Below are 21,367 nucleotides of genomic sequence, written 5' to 3'. Positions count from 1 at the left end.
AATTCTGAAATTAGGCGCTTAATTGTGTCGGTTGTCATTGTAACATGTTTACCACTCCATGTGACGTGATTCAATAATGTTGTCAAAACAGACTGCTGTTTTGAGAACATTTAAAATTAACACAACATTTAAATTTGCACACTGGTCTTAGTTTGATTTTTGATAAATGGTCTGCAAATTTTAACCTTGAAGATTTATATCACGTTGTAGAATTATCAGTTTAAAATTGATTAAATTAATTGTATCGAGTAGATTAGACATTTTAACTAAATTCGATCTAATCTTCTACTACGACTGTTAAGATCAATTTAGTTTGCGCTCAGTCATTAACCTCTGTTCGCAATTAATTCTATATATCGGGTTAATCTTTTACAAGCTCAACCGGTGATACAATTAATCTGAATTATGAGTTCTCAAAACAAACGTTTTAATAACTAGATTAAAAACCTCGATTAGGGTAAGCGGTTTGACCCGTAAATTTAATTTTATCCTTAATCGTAAAATCTGTTTACTAAATACCAATTTACGTCATTGGCTTTCCCTTATCTCTATCTACTATTATTTATTCTGTGTCTGTATTACATTTCGCCTAAGCAACAAGGAAGCATTTTAAATTTGAAGCGCTTGGATTGAAATAGAACCGCAGAAAAACGTAGCTACTTGGCGGTTTTCACTTTTCAGTTTATTTAGTTGGTAGCAAAAATGCGAACTTTAATGCGGCATTTGCGGCAGTCGTAACTTTTTATGTTATTTAAATATTCGTGATTTACCTACTTCAAAGTCACTAGGCAACTGCATTTTATATCTGTTGGTTGAGTAAAATTTATAGGGTTTTGAATAAATAACGAGTCTTCGTACAATGTATATGAATTCGAATATTGGTTGGTCTATTAGATCTACACAATATAATAGACTTAGATCATTGAAACATAATTTATGATGTCGTTATGTGTGAAGTGCCGAATCCGACACATGCCACGTCGCTTTGTCGCATAATTAGTGATTAGTTTTAAGTTTATAAACTACATATGTATGTTAGTCTGTAAGGTATTTGTAATATGGGCCTTGTCGCCTGTTGCCTGATTTAAATTTTAAAGAAATAAAATAATTTATGATGAAAGCATTTTAGGAACATATTAGTATCAGTGATTTCATACTTCTAAATATTGCTGTTTCTACCCGATTCGATAGGTTCCGCCATTACGCAATCGCCTGCTGTGCTGTCATATGAACATGTTATTGAACGACTCATTAGACTCGTACCTATGTGTATCAAATAAAAACATTACGTATTTCCATAAACGTTTTGTTTTCGCCTTCGAGTTCCCAGTATAACTGAATCCTCAGATTCTAAGTAACTACGTATAAATCAGACGTCAATTTGATACTGGTCTTGCATTTACTTTCCCATACGGCACATCGCGCGTCAAAGTGCCGCTGTTTACTCCATTTACAACGTTTACATTGACGACAAGATCTCGACTAATTTTGCTTTTAACGACCTGCTTGCAACTTCGCTGGGCAAAGTTGAGAATCTCGGTTTAAGAGTTATTAAGTTACCCTGGCATTTTACCGGTATAGGGCCATTAGGTTGAGAAGCTGGCAAGGGCTTGCGCCGCAACTGTAGCTAAGAAGTGTAAAAAAGTGTCCTTCGGTAACTCAGAATTTTGATTCTCTGAAAGCATGATTTGTCCTAGTTTTTAATAGCCTAGTTTGTTTTAGTTTTTAATTTTACCGGACGATCATCTGTCGCCCGCCATAGCAAAAAATTGTCTTTTAGGTAAATAATTTGTATAAAATTTCCTACAAAATAGATACAAGGATATATTATACAAATTATATACGTAAAAGAGTGTTTTTTGCTATGGCGGGCGATAGATGATCATCACACGTCTGAAAAATGACGCCGTTAAAAACTGTTTACGAGTTATTTACGAAAAATTAAAAAGAACGACATTAGAATTGATTATAGCCTAAATTCATGTCGCGTACGTTTCGTAATCAAACGCAATGCGATCTCGTTCATGAGTACCGTTTGACCCCAAGATTAAGAACCTAATTGAAGGTTTTGGCGGTCACTTACCTATACCTATCGTTGTCTCGAGAATACATAGCCAGCCATGGATGCTGCAAATCCTATTAATTAAATCCGATCATGCTACAGTTGCCAAACTGTAAATGTAGCGTCTGTAGCGAGAGTGTTTAGGCACATAAGCGTAGTCGCGTACAAAGGTATTTACATAAAGCTTGGTTGTCATTGCATCGAGGATATATCGCCTCAGGTGATAATGATAAGTACCTATGTGCAACCTGCGGCCTAACCGCTGGTCCGTGACAACTATTACTTATCTATACATACAAGGCTACGGCCAGGCCTCCTTCACTCGCTCAAAACCACGCGCTATATGCCTACCGCTCGGCGTATCGTCGACGATATAATCGACAGAGGGCCGCCGAACGCCCGCCTGAGCGCTCGCACCGCACGTTTCCCGCGCTTACGCTTCGAAATGCCGAAACCACGTAATTATTGTGCAGTAGATGGGTGTAAAAGTCAAAAAACAAAAGAAAATTTGTCGTTTTTTTAGGGTTCCTTACCCAAAGGGTAAAAACGGCACCCTATTACCAAAGATAGATATAACTCCGTAATAGATGGATACAGTCTAAGGAAAAAACGTGCCTCGAAAATCAAGAAAATTTGATTCTCGTTCAGAGGGCGCTACTAGTTTTGGCCTACAGTCGTATAGATGGCGTTGACGGTTTCGTTTGTTATTTAACAATTTTAACGCATATCAGTGAAAGAACATGGGTCAAAATCATAAAAATAATTAATGCAAATAAAAAAATCATTTATCTATATTTAAATACATTCTATCGTATTTTTATAAATCTTCATTTTTAGTTTTAAAGTGTGTCGACAGATGGCAGTGAATTTACTGGGGTTACAAAATTTACTATGACAGTACCGCTCTAGTATAAGTTACTCTATGCTAATACTAAGACTCCGCTGCCGCTGTCCTTCTGTCACCAGGCTGTATCTCATGAACCGTGATAGCTAGACAGTTGAAATTTTCACAGATGATGTATTTCTGTTGCCGCTATAACAAAAAATACTAAAAAGTACGGAACCCTCGGTGGGCGAGTCCGACTCGCACTTGGCCGGTTTTTTCATTTCCGAGAGACGAAGAAAGGTGAGTAGTATTTTAAATCTATCTTTATGAATTTTGTCACTATTTATTTCTTTGAACATAAGTAGAGATAAATCGTAAATTAAGGAGTTTTTGAGTCAGGTATTATAAGTGTTGTTTTTAAATATTTGATTGACTAATATAAAATATGGTTGATTCGCAACATTCGTTTTATTACAATAATAACATAAGTAACAGTACAACCCTAGCGCATTCTTACGATGACGCGTTGGCACGTGGCTCGCACGGCGAGCAAGGCAGTCTCGACTCTTTGTGCGCATACTTATGGTACATTTCTTCTCGTCCTGAGCAGCAGGTATTATTATTAAGATTTTGTAGGCTATTATAGAGTAGGTATTTTCGCTTTTGTATGGGAATGATGTATCTGTTACGTAGTAACTATTTATTAATCTGTGCTACGGCCCACATTGTGGTAAGCGGACACCGCAGATTATGGAAGCTGGCTACATCAGCAGCGTCACAAGAGTGTTTTGCGTTTATAAGTAGGTATATTATTTACTGTGACAAAGTTAATTTGACATTGCCACAGAATGTATAAGGGCTAAATTGTATGTTTTAGCGATAATACCCTTGTTTGTTTATACATTTCAGGCTACACTTTACCCTCGTGTAACATCGGATAAAGATACTCCAAATGGACCATGCAAATACACATAACCTGTTTGTATGCCCCAGAGTATAGAGTGACAGTTCTATTATCCAATTTACTACTCAATCATCCTGCTAATGACAGATCAGTTGGACAAATTATTATGTAAAAACAATTTAAGGTTCGTATAGTAAAAGTAAGTAAGTAAGTAAGTATTTATTTGCAAAGAATAAGTAGTTACAATAGTGTCTTAGGTGGTAAGTGACAATTGGTTGCTTATTCTGCTATTTGTACTATACAGGTTGTACTAGCATGCAAAAATCTTAAAACTAGAAACTACTACGAAAAACTAAAGACTAATAAAAGGATCCAGTGGCGACGTGTCAAACATGACTATCTGTCTGACTCGTAGAGTCTATCTATGACATAGACATAGTATAGTAGTTATAGACATGAAACCGAGCGACCAGGGGTAAGAGAAAGACATATTCATGTATTGACAGGTTAATGTATGGCAGCATAATCCTTTTTCTCTTTCACTCTTATAAATTTCGGTATTTCGCCATCGCCTCCTACCTATGCTGCCATAACCCTACCATGAAAAAAAAACCCGGTCGATGATAAGGACAAAGCGTGGCACTATTTTCTCTTTCCTCTTATAGGAATCGCAATAAGACTATCTTTCTGTATCAAAGAGTGTCAGGCCCTTGGTCTGACTAGAGCTCTTGTCGACTTAACAGAGAGGCTGGTAAAATTTGGTAGAAGAGTTATACAAGTAATATATGGACGCTTCGCCATTGCTATTAAGAGGCCGTAGTCGATTTTGGAGCCAAAATTTTAAATTGATAGATTTAGTCGTTGAAATTATACACGTTTTGTTACGTAATATCTAAATAACAAGTATTGGTTGCTATTAGCACGTTTTCTCATCTTGCCTTTTAATAATAAGGTCGCGAGCGTGCGTCACCAGTAATATATGAAGAGAAGGGTTAGTTTTTAAAAATTCATCAAAAAATTATGGTGGTATATTATACAAATTGATGTATAAGAATAGTTTCAGCAAATGTTGTAGATTGTTTAAGTATCAAAATTACGTTGAAATTAAGTCGATTTTCAGAGAAATTGTCACTTGTTTTGAAGTAATTTCTGGAGAAAATTGAATTCGTTTAACTTTCATTTCCTCGAACTCTAAGTCATATAACAAAAATGTAATCTGATAAAGGTCAAGTACAGAATATGCATAGTACAAATTTACCACTTTTAGCAGTCCAAACTTTACGAAATTTACAAATAAGAGCGACAAAATCAGTGCTTTACGCGCGTTTGCCTAAACGTCCTTCAGAAAAAAAAACATTACTAATTTAGTGAGTCCGTTTTCAAAAAATTCATCTGATAAAAGGCAAGATAAGAAGACGTGCTAATAGAAACCAGTACTTGTTATTTCAATTTGGTAACAAAAGGTGTACAATTTCATCGACTAAATCTATCAATTTTACATTTTTGCGACTAAAATCGACACCGGCCTCTTAAGTAACAAGGATTTATTAGTTTGACAAAAAGATCCATTACCTATCAGTTATATAATTGTTAGCATTATAGAGGTAACTTGAAATTCGACATTTAGCCGGTGATGTCGCTGCTTTTTATTTTACAAATGTGGCCATGTCTCAATAAAATACTTAGAACTTTCTTCTCAGTAATCGATAACAACCAGTATGTATAAATAAACAAATGAAACCTATACTATTAGGCAGATTATCGCGCGTTATCGTACCGTGATTGAAGCCATAAAACTACGGAGTTAATGTTACGATACAAATCGATAATCTAGTTAACATTGTCCTTCCGCAACACTTGATATTGCATTTAAATTGCGATTTATTTTAGTTAAATTTCGACCAAGTAAAAAAAGTTAAAAGATCTTATGATTCCTCTTTCGTATATTGGGTGTTTTTTGTAACATCAGACAATATTTTACAGATATTTTCGACTTGATCAAGGGCAGCTAATTATGTCATCAGAAAATGTTTAAGTTCATAAAAAAAGAATAATTCCTTGTCAAACTAATGAGTCCATTAAGCTAGGACTCTTGACAAATATCGGTATATGGCGGTCATGTCACAATAACATCGATGTCACGAGATACTGCAAAACCTAAGTGAAATTGCACTCCAGTCAGCCTCTAATGCTCAAGTTAACAAGCTGTCCATCGACAGTATTAACAGTAACCGACCGCACATCATGCTGTAATCATTTATTATAATTGGAGACGCGCCGCGCCATTAGATCAGTTAGCGTGATTTTGCTACTTGAGTTCTAAGGAGTAACTTGAGAGGTCATTGCCATCAGTTTTATAGGACATATTCAGTCATTCAACGTAGTCTGAAAGGTGATTCGTATTGATTTTGTGTGTGGATACTCTGATATTAATTACTATGTTGTCAGTTGTTTTGTGAATTTACCAAAAAGTTGGCAGTTGTTTTGTGAATCAGCCATAAATCACAAAACTACTGCTGTTATTTTTGTCAGCCTTAAATATAATGGGGCCTTAAAAAAAGAAATTCAATATTGACGGTTCATTTCCTGACTGTTTCTCCTCTACAGAATAAACGTCTCTTGTCTCCAGTGGGTCTTTAAACAGTCTAATGTCTGTTCTGTCCCTATAGATACCCAGATGGCACGGTGCGGCTACGGAACCCCAACATTGAGCTCATGGACCAGGACATCCTGTATCACCTGGCACTCGGCAGCGGCTCGCACGACCTCGTCGAGATGTTCGGCGATGTTAAGGTAAATATAGGAATTTAACAAGAACTGACTCCAAAAAATATTTCCATATTTATATTTCTACTACGTCTAGTAGATAGCCGCTTTAGCCAGGGATATACTGTGCAGATTTGTCTGGCGTATGTGTCTGACAGATATAATAGATATATCTATTAATTCTCGCCGTCTGACACGTCTGTTAGATGGATCTGACGGATATATCTGTAACTTTATCCTTTTGTACTAAAGTAGGTATAAAATAAAGAACTCGTTAAGCTTTAGACGTGAACAGACAACTATAGTCATGTAGAAATTACGAGCGACTGAACTTTAAAACTTTACTTAACTGACCTCCTGGTTATAACTTTACTGCTGTACTGCTTTACTGTACTATACTCAAAACAATCAACAAGAGTTGTGAAACCACTCGTTTTTTTATTATTTATTCATTTATAAAGACGGCGTGCAGTTGATATAGCTTATAATATTAACTTAGTAGAATTAGCATTGTGATTGTCTAATTTATTCTTAAATTCATTGACACTACTTATAGATCCTTCTCCGACGCAACGGAGCCACGCTGTTATGTCGTCGCCCAAATCTAATGTTTAATTTGTCTTTGGTTTTTAGGGTTCCGTACCCAAAGGGTGTCCGTCTGTCTGTCTGTCCGTCGGTCTGTCACCAGGCTGTATCTCATCAACCGTGTTGAAATTTTCACAGATGATGTATTTCTGTTGCCGCTATAAAAACAAATACTAAAAAGTACGGAACACTCGGTGGGCGAGTCCGACTCGCACTTGTCCGGTTTTTTTATTTGTAGTTTTATTTGTTTCCTTGTATTCTTATTTTGTAGTTTCACGGTGCCTTGGTTTTTACTGTAATGCTGTGTTATTTGAGTAATAAATAAATAAAATCGTCCTTTGTGCTTATAATTCATAATTTCTTAGCCTATACCTAACATTCATGTTTTCCGTTCAGTTCGTCTGCATGGGAGGCACGCCAAAGCGCATGGAGCAGTTCGCGTACCACATAATGGCGGAGATCGGCCACAAGCTGCCGTGCGGCACCACCCTGCAGGACATCAGCCAGTTCTCCTACCGCTACTCCATGTACAAAGTGGGACCCGTGCTGTCTATCAGTGTAAGTAGACCATCATATCCTAGTATACCACATAATGGCAGAGATACACAAGCTGCCGTGCGGCACCACCCTGCAGGACATCAGCCAGGTCTCCTACCGCTACTCCATGTACAAAGTGGGACCCGTGCTGTCTATCAGTGTAAGTAGACCATCATATCCTAGTATACCACATAATGGCAGAGATACACAAGCTGCCGTGCGGCACCACCCTGCAGGACATCAGCCAGTTCTCCTACCGCTACTCCATGTACAAAGTGGGACCCGTGCTGTCTATCAGTGTAAGTAGACCATCATATCCTAGTATACCACATAATGGCAGAGATACACAAGCTGCCGTGCGGCACCACCCTGCAGGACATCAGCCAGTTCTCCTACCGCTACTCCATGTACAAAGTGGGACCCGTGCTGTCTATCAGTGTAAGTAGACCATCATATCCTAGTATACCACATAATGGCAGAGATACACAAGCTGCCGTGCGGCACCACCCTGCAGGACATCAGCCAGTTCTCCTACCGCTATTCCATGTACAAAGTGGGACCCGTGCTGTCTATCAGTGTAAGTAGACCATCATATCCTAGTATACCACATAATGGCAGAGATACACAAGCTGCCGTGCGGCACCACCCTGCAGGACATCAGCCAGTTCTCCTACCGCTACTCCATGTACAAAGTGGGACCCGTGCTGTCTATCAGTGTAAGTAGACCATCATATCCTAGTATACCACATAATGGCAGAGATACACAAGCTGCCGTGCGGCACCACCCTGCAGGACATCAGCCAGTTCTCCTACCGCTACTCCATGTACAAAGTGGGACCCGTGCTGTCTATCAGTGTAAGTAGACCATCATATCCTAGTATACCACATAATGGCAGAGATACACAAGCTGCCGTGCGGCACCACCCTGCAGGACATCAGCCAGTTCTCCTACCGCTACTCCATGTACAAAGTGGGACCCGTGCTGTCTATCAGTGTAAGTAGACCATCATATCCTAGTATACCACATAATGGCAGAGATACACAAGCTGCCGTGCGGCACCACCCTGCAGGACATCAGCCAGTTCTCCTACCGCTACTCCATGTACAAAGTGGGACCCGTGCTGTCTATCAGTGTAAGTAGACCATCATATCCTAGTATACCACATAATGGCAGAGATACACAAGCTGCCGTGCGGCACCACCCTGCAGGACATCAGCCAGTTCTCCTACCGCTACTCCATGTACAAAGTGGGACCCGTGCTGTCTATCAGTGTAAGTAGACCATCATATCCTAGTATACCACATAATGGCAGAGATACACAAGCTGCCGTGCGGCACCACCCTGCAGGACATCAGCCAGTTCTCCTACCGCTACTCCATGTTCAATGTGAGGCACGTGCTGTCTAATATCGGTTTAAGTACACCATTAAAATGTTTCAGCGAAATTTCGGTCAGTGGCAAACAAGCATACGTTTCATCTAATGTCTATCGATTACCGGTTACCGTATACTATGGACGACTGGAATTCCAGAGGTGTCAGATTGACCTTCTAGAAACCTGTACACATCTTTTTAGGGTTCCGTACCCAAAGGGTAAAAAACGGGACCATATTACTAAGACTCCGCTGTCCGTCTGTCTGTCACCAGGCTGTATCTCATGAACCGTGATAGCTAGACAGTTGAAATTTTCACAGATGATGTATGTCTGATGTTGCCACTATAACAACAAATACTAAAAAGTACGGAACCCTCGGTGGGCGAGTCCGACTCGCACTTGTCCGGTTTTTTTTTACTAGGCGAGTAAGTTTTTTGTAACCTTTCACTAGAAACGGCGGTCACCGTTCGTGCAAGGTGAAACGAGTTGCCGAGGTGACTACACTCAAGAATTCAAGATCAATGCAAACATTGCAAACAGATCACATTGCGATAACTCATTTTAAAATAACCCAATTTAATTACTAATGAGTGTACTATAATAACTGCCGTTGACATTTACACTCACGTCCCAAACCATGTGTCGAACGCTAGTCAAGCTTGAATATTTCGTCATTACACTCATTACATAAGTAATGTGAGGGACAAAACATACGCAATGCGACAATATGATTGGTCGAGTAGATTTGTAGCCCACCATAAACCATACTAAATTTGTGGTGGGGAATAAAAACAATGTGAGACTGTGACAAGGACAAACAATAACAGCGCTTTCTCTGCTACTCCTACTGAAAGATACATAAGACTATCCCGTTCGGTCATTTCCCCCCACCCCTCATGACCGATCCAGTTATACCAGATACATGCTGGTGACAGACAGACGGACAGCGGAGTCTTAGTAACAGGGTCCCGTTTTTACCCTTTGGGTACGGAACCCTAAAAATATCAATAATATTTATTGACGTTTTAATCAGTCATTAGTTTTAATTTTGTATATTACGTTAGTAGTATTAGACTTTCTTGATTAAGACTTTCTAGTAGTATCGCAAACTTGTATTGTAATAAAAGTTTCGTCCAAAAGGGCGTTTTCACTTAACTGTGTAGTCTGTGTAGCATTAACGGCCGACATTACTAAGTTGTGGCTATGGCTAGTCATAAACAACACATCCTCGGTAATTCTGATGGCAGCCTTAGGTACTCTCAATGAAGTTCTACCTACCTCATACCTACAGACTCTATAGAGTAAGTAATAGTAGGGTTATCGAGACCGCGTGTGTGTAATTCGAAGGTACTTCCCTAGTTGAGTTATTCCAGAATCTCCGGATTCGAACGAGATGATATTTCGCTGTGCCCTTACTCTGAAAACGCAGCCAAATAACACTAGACCCTACTAATAGTGTTGTGTTCCTGCCGGTGAGTAAGGTTGCCAGAGCTCGAGGGAGAGGAGTGTTCGGGTCGGCAACGCGCATGTAACTCCTCTGGAGTTGCAGGCGTACATAGGCTACGGAGACTGCTTAACATCAGGCGGGCCGTATGCTTGTTTGCCACCGACGTAGTATTAAAAAAAACATGTCCCAATCAGCGAAGGCGACTCTCTTGCACTTAACCAATTTTCATCTAGGTATATTACAGGTTACAGGCATTTTTTTGTATATATTTATCTATATTTCACCATAGTAGATTGTTAACCAAGCTCCAAGGGATGAAATAATGCCTTTCACTTTCACCCGAGTTAAACACTCTACTACTCGAATACGAGGAAAGTAAAATACATGGTTTTTTTTAAAACATGGCTAAGTATACATATTTTTATAGCATTTTTTGAGGGTACTTTCAATTAACCATTTCGGTAAATGTATCGTTATTTATGTAATGGGGAGTTAAATATCAGAATGGAAATTGTATAAGGGAATCACCAGGAATGCTCGCGACTTTAACAACCCAAAGGCAATTAAATTACTTTATACAGCCCTTGTTCGGAGCAAGCTTGAAGCCGCCAGCATAGAGTGGAGTCCCGCTGAGAGTACGTATGCCTTGCTACTAGAAAAGGTACAGAAGGCATTCCTAAGGTTCCTGTACAAGAATGTTTACAAGTACTATCCACCCTACAATTTTTTTGTTAGGATCCCTGGGTTTCAACTCCCTGCAAGTGAGGCGTAACTATAATCTTCTGGTAGTGGCTTGTAGAACTTTGCGCGGAGATTCCGACTGCCCCGACCTAGTGTCACAGATAGTGAGACTCCCTGTACCTTTCCTATCCAAGCAGGAACTTAGGCCCAGACACCATAACCTTCTTGCAGTCCCAGCAACGCGCACTGTAGCACACCAAAAATCACCTCTCATTCGCGCTCTAAAATTTCTGAACGCGCTTCTGTCATGGGCTCCTGAAAGTGATTTGTTTGCAAGTCGATGGGCAAGTGTATGTAATATCTGTCTGAAGTATTGCGAGGCGATGGATGGTAGTGGTATTTTATAAAACTGTTATTGTAAAGTGTTGTGTACCTTAGCTAATAAGTTGAAAGCTCTCTAGATTGTACAGTGATTTGGTGTATACTGTCAGACTGTATGTTTCGTTTGAATAAATAATAATAAGAAATCCATTTAAACCCAAATTTCAATTGTGTATCGGAAAAAAAATCGTACTTGGAAAGTAAAGTGCAGAAACATATCACTTTCTGCACCTTCTTTCAGAGCATGATAAATTAAAAGTATTGCTCGCTTTTTGTTTTCGCGCCGTCATTGGGCAAACAGAGATACGCAGCGCATCAATTTAGATAAATTATCTTGCCGTTCGTACGAATATGATTACTATTGGGTTTAGGCCGATTGAACTGGTTGTTCAACGAACGAACATACATACGGAGTTTAACTTGACGTAACAATTGACGTTCGTAATAGGCTGTAGATTACGGCCACCATTGTGGCATCATCATCGTGATCATCATTTGTAGCAGTGGTCATTGACAAAGACTACGCGAGTGAGCCAGAAATCTGTTTCTACAGAAACTTTTTTCTGTGAGAGTTTCAAAGGACATCTGATTTTTGCGCAGGCATGGCACAATGTATCATGTATGGTACTTACAAGGTGGCCCAATAGGTACACGTCTTTTACAAAATGCCATTAAAAATTAAAGCTACAATCATTTAACTGAAACAAAACGTTTATCTTCAAAATTTTCTTTGCTTTTGATACACAAACGCATAACTAAATAAATATTAAATTAAACCTAAGTGCCGCGCTGAGGTTAATATGTACTGCGAAGTTGATCGTTGTTTCAAGGCACACGGGAGCTATAAGGGGAAGATCTATTTATAGAAATAAGTAAGAGGCACTTAGAAAACGAAGCGTTGCTAAGGTAAGGTGCCAAGAAATCCTTGAACTCTGATAAATCGGTTTGAAAATATGAGAAATAATCTCAAAGTATATGATCGATACTACTATTGATGGTAGTGTACCTATGTTTGAAGGGTTTTAGAATTTAAAAAAAACCGGACAATTGCGAGTCGGACTCGCCCACCGAGGGTTCCGTACTTTTTAGTATGTGTTGTTATAGTGGCAACAGGAATACATCATCTGTAAAAATTTCAACTGTCAAGCTATCACGGTTCATGAGATACAGCCTGGTGACAGACAGACGGACCGACGGACAGCGGATTCTTAGTAATAGTTTTTACCCTTTGGGTACGGAACCCTAAAAATGGTTAATTTATCTCACCTTAGTTTTCACTTTTTAACACAGTCCATACTAATATTATAAATGCGAAAGTAACTCGGTCTGTCTGTCTGTCTGTCTGTCTGTCTGTCTGTTACTTCTTCGTCTTAACCGTCAGCGGTGATCGATTTAGATGACATTTGGTATTGAGATATTTTGAGTCTTAGGGAAAGAAATAGGATAGTTTTCATCACGGGAATCATCCCTTAAGAGGATGAAAACGGGGTGAAATTTACTATGGAATTAATATATGGAAATACCAATTCTATTTACGCAGACAAAAAGGCGGGCAGAAGCTATTTTACTACATAAGGAAGCCCTAATGAGATGAAAAAATTACATCAGCTAGGCTTTTTATCGTTAGTTAGTATTTATTGCACCGTAGGTGATGCTCAAGTCACGTGGTTAGTTTTGTTTACTTTTCTAATACCTATTTAAACAAACAGACTACGATAGATACTCCAGTATTGTGTTTACTTATGTATATCTACTGCAATTAATAGCAATTAACCTTCACATTGACGGAGACCAAAGGTGCCGGCGATGGCACTGCATTACAACATTACAATCACAACGACGCTCACGATCACGGTCAACAGTTTATATAAACATCCCGAAGCTCTGAATAGATAATAGTCCCATCACAGTTCACCTATCAAATAGATACTTAACGCCACTTGCACCATCCCACTAACCCGGGGTTAACCGGTTAAACCGTTAACCCAATGCCAAATTGTAATTATGGTAACTCCAGGTTTAGTGGGATGGTGCAAGTGGCCTTAGACCTCCACACATGGCGCTTCTATACCAATAAATCTACCTATCTATCTATGACCAATAAAATTATGAATATTTTCCTTACTTACACAAGTTTTACAAAATGTCTTAAAAAAATTAAAACTGCAGTCATTTAATTAAAACAAATGGTATTATTTTTAAATACTCTCCTTTAGCTTTGATACACAAATACGTTTCTGAAACTTATCATGCTTATCAACAATATCACAGTAAAAAAAATGTCAACATATTTTTGGGCCACCCTGTTATACAATCACAAATATCACAATGACACTCACGGTCACGGTTAACAGTTTATATAAACATCATGAAGCTCTGAATAGATAAAAGTCCTGTTTACTATAAGTAGCATATACAACTTGCGGTTACAACCACCTTATATAATAATAGATATTAGTCCTACTAGAGCGTGTCCGTGCGATGAGAATATGTAGATATGCACAACTTTGACCAAGCGGAAACAGCGCCCTTCGCTATCGTTCGGTCAAATATACGATTCAAGGTGGATTTAATGACATAACGCATTTTTGACCGGTTATTCTGTAGATACAGAATAACCTGAAGAAAATCTCAGTTTCAGAATTAAAACTATATGGGAAACAATAGAGACCCCTTCCGAACAGATACATCTATTCGTATTTATTTTTGAGGAATTTACATAAGTAATGAAGAGTTTTCATGTTATTTTTATCTTTTTATTTATAATTTTTAGTTACTTTATTTCACCTACGTTTGACGCCCTTGTCGAATCATTTGTAACGATCCGATACTATTGATTTTGCATTATCTGAAAATGCGATTTTAATAGTCTTATTCGTGGGTTGTTGATTGGAAAAGCTATTTTCACTTACTTATAATAATATTATGACTTAAATATAAACATCTCAATTTTGAGCTTGAGGCAACGACCATTGCGTACGCAGAGGAGATGTTTTAATAACTATAGCAGTTTATTTGCACAAAACATGTGCCTGAAACTAGTTTTTGGTCTGACCTCCTTGAGACTGGAACAGGCTTTCTCTCCTTCTATTTTTAATGAATGGAGCTTTTCCCAGTTCCGAAAACAACCCACTGGGCATATATGGGTTAAATGATGGCCTTCCGTGTAAATTCCACTTTGGCATGGAACTACATGTATTCTGCCAAATGTCGACCTATTAACTAACTGGAATAACTACGAGTAGATGGGACAGTTCCGACCAGCTTTGTTTACTTACAAATCTTTCTAGTATAGTAGATGGGTAATTAGATAATTACATTAATAATCGGCGGGTTAATTTATGTAACCCTTTGAACGCCATGAACTCTTAATTGCGTCGTGAGTTGTTGTGCCTATTGCGTTTTAGGTATTGTAAGTGTTAGGCATCGACATATGGCGTACCTGCGCTGTCAAACCATCCTTCCATACCTAACCAACATGCTTTCAAATAAGGTTTATATTTTCTTGGTTTTACCAATCATACAATACAAACATTCTTTATTGCTAACCAACATGAAAAAGAACATGACATACAAATTGAGCACATAACTTAAATTATGGTAGACATCAGGCGGTCAATGATGTTGGTATGTGTGTGACCACTGTGTGACATTTTTGGATATGACAAATGGCGGTTGACAAACCTTCGTATATAATGAAAGTTTTATTCCGTCCAATTAGTTACGTTTAGTTTCGTAACGGGTGCGTGCAATAGTGTAGGTATTTAAGGTATTTATTGATCAGGTGATCGAAGCGATAGAAGGACCCATTGTGAAGGCTCGTTTCTGGTTGATTTTATCAGTAGGTCACTTTTTTGTACAATAATGCTTTCAAATATCTATCTATCTAACGTACTAAAAGGCACATTTTTTATTGATCCCCCATTTAAAGGTAATCACAGCATGCAATATTATATTATTTTAAACATTACGATTAAGTTAGCACTCAGAAAAATACTTAGTATACATTAGAATATAATATAATTTAGAATAAGTATAAAATACTAATTAATAAGACACCTACTTAATATTTACAATAACTATTCCACACAACGTAACTTTTCCAATGGTTGTTACGGCTGTTATGGGTAAGCGGTTCCTTGTAAGCCTGTATACTTGTTATTACTTATAACGGAATCGGCGTTTAACTTTCCCATCGATCACATTTTGTTTGTGGTGCTGTCATTCACAATTCATAAAACTATTGATTTGCCTTAAAATACACATCTCGCTTAACTTCAAACTTCAACTTATTCAGCAAATAGGCGACAAGGGCACTTACACGTCAACATGGAATTTACATACAAGCAAAAAAAAAACACCAACAATTACCAAACAGAGGAATTACCCTCTTACTTGCGTGCGTGTTGACTTTATGGAACTTTTTAATGCTATAATTTTATGACGTGGTTTAGATAGAGCAATCAAGGCGCTTTTAAACTTAGCGGTTAATTATACCTTTATACATATTGTATCTTCTATTTTAATATTGCAATAATAACCATTATGTTTTTCGTCTAGGTATATGGTCTACACTACACTTAACACTACAATATCCTTCCGATTAAAAAATTATACTGGAACCCATTTATATGCCAATAACTTACAATAATTACGTACGGAACGAGTATAGTTCGTATTTATGCGTTTGCCATTTGCGTCAATGGTCAAGTGGATTATTGTGTTCTAAATAATCCTAACTGTAATAAGTAATATATTATTGCTTATCTTTAACATTCCAGCATGGCATGGGCATCCCATCAGTGGGCATCCTCCTCCACGAAGTGATCAAGCTGATGTACCACGCCAAAGTCCGGGACCCTGTGTTCTTCCGGATCGGTACTTGCGGCGGCGTCGGCTATGAGGGAGGCACCGTTGTCATCTCTGATGAAGCTGTTGACGGCGCGCTGAAGAATGCTCTGGATCTGGTAAGTTATTCTACAAGCTGATGTACCACACGCCAATGTCCGGGACCCTGTGTTCATCCGGATCGGTACTTGCGGCGGCGTCGGCTATGAGGGAGGCACCGTTGTCATTTCTGATGAAGCTGTTGACGGCGCGCTGAAGAATGCTCTGGATCTGGTAAGTTATTCTACAAGACGCTAACACAGTAATGATATTAGAGAAGCTTTGCCGGCAATTGCCGTTGTGTTTGAATGCGAGATGATTGATCGATGGCTGGATGATTTAATAACATATGCAGATTAATTATTTAATGATTTTGTTGCAAAATAACTTCATACCTAACATGCAGTATTGACTACACCACTTGAACACTGATTTTGAGTTTTAATAAGGGCGTTAGTATATGTGTAGCGATCGGTGAAGAGTGAAACGCAAATTCGATGAAGCTGCCTCCCCCGCGTGGTGCACTCTCCCCGGAGTTGCATTATATTAGAACAGGATGCTCCACGAGGTGATTAAGTCGAAATTAATATTGTATATTTTTGGGCGAACCCCCATTAAGGCCATATATATACCTCCACTTCAAGATAGTCTTGTTTAAAGGATAAGAAGTCCTATATCTTGGCGGAACCCCTGTCTAAAACTGCGAAATTCGTGTACAGTTTTTTTGATGTATACTAACACTTATTGAAACTGTAATGTAGAGGCCCAACGGAGCCGACATGTCTCAGTGATAAAGGCTCCTTTTAAATATGTAGATAAAAAAAAAAGTCCTATTCTTTTTTTTTAAATACCCTATTTTTATAGAAAGTGTAGCCGAATGGTAGGTAGGTACACATAGCTACGTGAGTCCGCTGATTTTTTTTACATAAAATACATGCTCAAACTAAACTCTCACTTTGCAGACGGTGTTAGGCAACATGGTGTCACGACCGGCAAAGCTGGACCGGCGGCTGGCGCGCGAGCTCCGAGCGCTGGCCGACCCCGAGGACCCGTACGACACCGTCACCGGCAAGACCATGTGCACCTACGACTTCTACGAGGGTGCGTATACACTCATCATCATTTAAAATATAGTTTGCCAACGGACTGTCTCATTTCAAACATAGACAGAGAGAATCATACTATCTTTGTCTTGCACTACTACTAGCACCCAAAAGAAAAGGATGAGTATAGTTTCTTTTGTTCTTATTTACTGACAAGATTTGCTTGACCAACTTTATTTAAGTTTAAGCTAATTTTACGGTTTAACTCACGTGTTTTTAGTCACTCGCGCGACATGTTTCGGAGAGCCTAGGTCTCCATTTCCAAGTACTAACAGGACGACGCGGTGCGCAACAGTACGCGACTGGCGCCCATCGTGAACGCTACTCGCTTATGCACTGTTAGGGCTTGAAAATGGAGACCTTGGCTCTCCGAAACATGTCGCGCGAGTGACTAAAAACACGTGAGTTAAACCGTAAAATTATCTTAATGTTAGTATGTCCCACGACAGTTTAAATTCGAACATTTCAGTTGGCTGCTATACGTAATGAGTAATGCTTTCCACCCACATTCTTACGCGGTTTCACTCTGACTGTCTCAAAGGAGATATTTACAAAAATACAGTCTTCTCTCTAGAACACGTGGTTGTTGATTCTACAAGAGATTGGGTCAGCCACTACCACTTTAATACCTGGACTTTGTCAGTCAGGGACAGCGAGTCTAACGCAGCAGCTTTTTTATTAGCTGGTAACTTTCAGTTTACAATTGGCTACATGTAGTTCACAATTTAACGTTATCGAGTTCACTCCTTGTCCACGTTATCCATACGTATATAATCTCGATGTCGTTAACAGGCCAAGGGCGGCTCGACGGCGCATTCTGCGACTTCACCGAAGCAGACAAGATGGAGTATCTAGAGCGGGTGCACAAGGCTGGTGTTGTGAACATCGAGATGGAGTCACTCGCGTTCGCGGCGCTCACACACCACGCCGGCATCAAGGCGGCCGTCGTGTGTGTCACCCTGCTTGACCGGCTTAAGGGCGACCAGGTGTGTTCCGAGAATTCCGGGGTGTTGTTAGAGAGATGGAGCACCTTCGACTACACAATGCGTATTTTTCTTCTGCTATTGAAAAATTAAAAGATAATTCTTTCTGGTTTATTGTTGACTGATAATGATTATGAAGACTAAGGCTGTAAGAAGATTTGCAAAATTTGATTTGAATTGATAACCAGCCCATAGCTTTAATCAGGGCTATGTTTGATATGTGCATTTCAATATAATGTTGCGGTTTTCAGGTACTCGCTCCCAAGGAAGTTTTGGATGAGTGGCAACAGAGGCCGACGAAGCTTGTCTGCCGCTACATTAAGAGGTATGTAGACATGCCAACGGACTTCTCATACCATGGGGCCTAGACTTCTTGCTAAAACAAAAAGACTCATCCAGCGTGTTCAAAATGCCTGTGCTCGCTTCTGTTTCAATATTCCGTTGAGAGTTTACGTGACACCGTTTCTAAATAGGCATAAGATCCTCAAAATGCAACACCGTCGGAAACTCCACTTAGCGTCTTTGCTCTTTGGTGTACTGAAGTATAAAACCCCTCCATATCTCTTCAATAAACTTTCTTGTATGAAGCTCCGCGAACGCCGTAACTGTGGGATTCAATTGCTGACGCCGCGCCACGCTACAGTAGCTTTTCGGGGGGGGTTTTAAATATGCCGCGTCCAAAGTTTGGAATAATATACCTCCCCTCTTGAGAAACCTGCAAAGTATTCATAGCTTTAAGTCAAACCTTAAACAGTATTTAACTATTTACTTGATCACCAACTTAACTAGGAACCCTACAGACTTGATACGAGCTGTCTGTAGTTTGTACTTTTACTTATGCTTACCACAAGTGTTTTGTTCTTTTGGCTTTGCTAGGGTTTATCATTCCTGACACGCCATACTTATTACAGTATTATTATGTTAGTTCTCGTCTTCCTCTGATGCTGTCTTGTTAATAAATAAATAATATAATATTGATTTGATAAACTAAAACTATGTAAATTTAAATCTAAAACTATGTAACGGGTATATTGCCTGAATAAAGAAACATTCATTCATTCATTCATAAACGCTCAATTCAACTCAATCTTTAAGTAGTATGGCTCCATCGATACTGTCGATGATTTCGCCAACGTCAAAGTGGGATCCACGTGGGATCGAATTAATATTTCTTGATTTTCTGCAGCCAGTGTACGGTAATAGTTATTTACGATACAAAGTGCAGAAAAGAGGAAAATCGAAACGAGTGGCGATAAATTAAAACACGACCGCAGGGAGTGTTTTAAATCGACACGAGTTGCGAATTACCTATTCGCACGTGTAATCGTACAACGTTTTACAGTACATATGGCCCTTTAAACTTTCTACATATGCACGAAAAGTGCTCTTTACGCACTAGTGCGAGAAAGTAGCACCATAGTACTGTAAATAAAATTATGGGCCTCTAGGGCTCTAGCCAGACACGGTTACAGATAGAAATACCAAATGCTCTTAGAGCACGACGTTGTTCGGTAGTTATTGTTGTTGTCTCGTAAAACCGATAGCTGGAATTTACGAGAAGCACGTGGACTACCGGCCGTTGACTCCAAAATGGTGGTTAAACACGCTTTGAGATTAATTCTCCATTCACTGCACACTACCAAATTAGATTACTGTATAATAAAGCTATCGATATTACACTTTAAACAATATTAATGAGCGAAAAACAAAGGAATTAATCACGAGGCTACTATCAAGATGGCGTTCGATTCGAACCGGAAGTCCTGATAAACGCTCGATGCTCGATATCGGTTTGGTTTGACACTTGACAGACGTCATTGTCTTCTTTTTAATAGTTCGTGTAGTTGGCGCTAGTTGCATATGTAGCTGTAATGTTCAGCCAAGGTATGGTTGGACCGGACCGATACAGTAACTGAGTGTTATGTTATAAGTACGATGCTTGCTTTATATAAATAATTTTTAATTTAATCGTTATGTTGTATCTTCTTGCTGTGTACCTTTTTCTTATTTAACTGTTTGTTCATTGTATGTTATTTTATGTATCTTTTCTTCTTGTCTGTTACCTTCCGTGATTCTTCTCACCTGATGGTCTCATCGGAAGATCAGCGCTGGAAGTCACCAGCAACAAGCTGAAATGAGGCCATTTCGTGGCACTTTAATCTTATTTTATGTTTTCTTTTATATTATGTCATGTCTTGTTTGTTTGTGCTTACGAATAAAATCTTATTCTATTCTATTCTATCTCTACACGTACACATCCATAATATATACTTGGTTAAACCATACATATGTATGATGTAGGTACCTATTATACGCTTTCAAATACATATCCATCTGTATATTTTTACAGTACATATGGTGCTACTTTCTCGCACTAGTGCGTAAAGAGCACTTTTCGTGCATACGTCGAAAGTTTAAAGGGCCATATGTACTGTAAAACGTTGTACGATACAAAAACGTTGTACGCGTGCGAATAGGTAATTATTTCCTCTTTTTCGCACTTGTATCGTAATAGTTATTTACGATACAAATGCGCAAAAGAGGAAATTCGAAACGAGTGGCGATAAATTAAAACACGACCGCAGGGAGTGTTTTAAATCGACACGAGTTGCGAATTACCTATTCGCACGTGTATCGTACAACGTTTTACAGTACATATGGCCCTTTAAACTTTCGACATATGGACGAAAAGTGCTCTTTTACGCACTAGTACGAGAAAGTAGCACCATATGTACTGTAAATAACTATTGTAAAACATTGTGCGCTGCTTGCGGTAAGACGGTACACGGTAACGTCTTTCCCAAAAAATATAATGGCAACGTCACTACGAC

General features: G+C 38.9%; 1 protein-coding gene across 1 annotated transcript in view; it reads left to right on the top strand.

The window, feature by feature from the left end:
* The window catches only part of LOC134744301 (uridine phosphorylase 1), a 30,408-nt gene that overhangs the window by 3,842 nt on the left and 5,199 nt on the right, over positions 1–21,367 (top strand). Inside the window, exons 3-8 of the mRNA XM_063678077.1 lie at positions 6,462–6,585; positions 7,540–7,701; positions 16,345–16,530; positions 17,413–17,551; positions 18,346–18,539; positions 18,788–18,861. Coding sequence (XP_063534147.1) covers positions 6,462–6,585; positions 7,540–7,701; positions 16,345–16,530; positions 17,413–17,551; positions 18,346–18,539; positions 18,788–18,861 — 879 coding nt within the window. The remainder of the gene's footprint in view (positions 1–6,461; positions 6,586–7,539; positions 7,702–16,344; positions 16,531–17,412; positions 17,552–18,345; positions 18,540–18,787; positions 18,862–21,367) is intronic.

The sequence above is a fragment of the Cydia strobilella genome, chromosome 1, assembly GCF_947568885.1.
Source record: "Cydia strobilella chromosome 1, ilCydStro3.1, whole genome shotgun sequence".
In the NCBI taxonomy this organism is placed as follows: domain Eukaryota; kingdom Metazoa; phylum Arthropoda; class Insecta; order Lepidoptera; family Tortricidae; genus Cydia; species Cydia strobilella.
The sequence above is the reverse complement of the archived record's forward strand: the minus strand, read 5'-3'. Positions and strand labels throughout refer to the sequence as shown.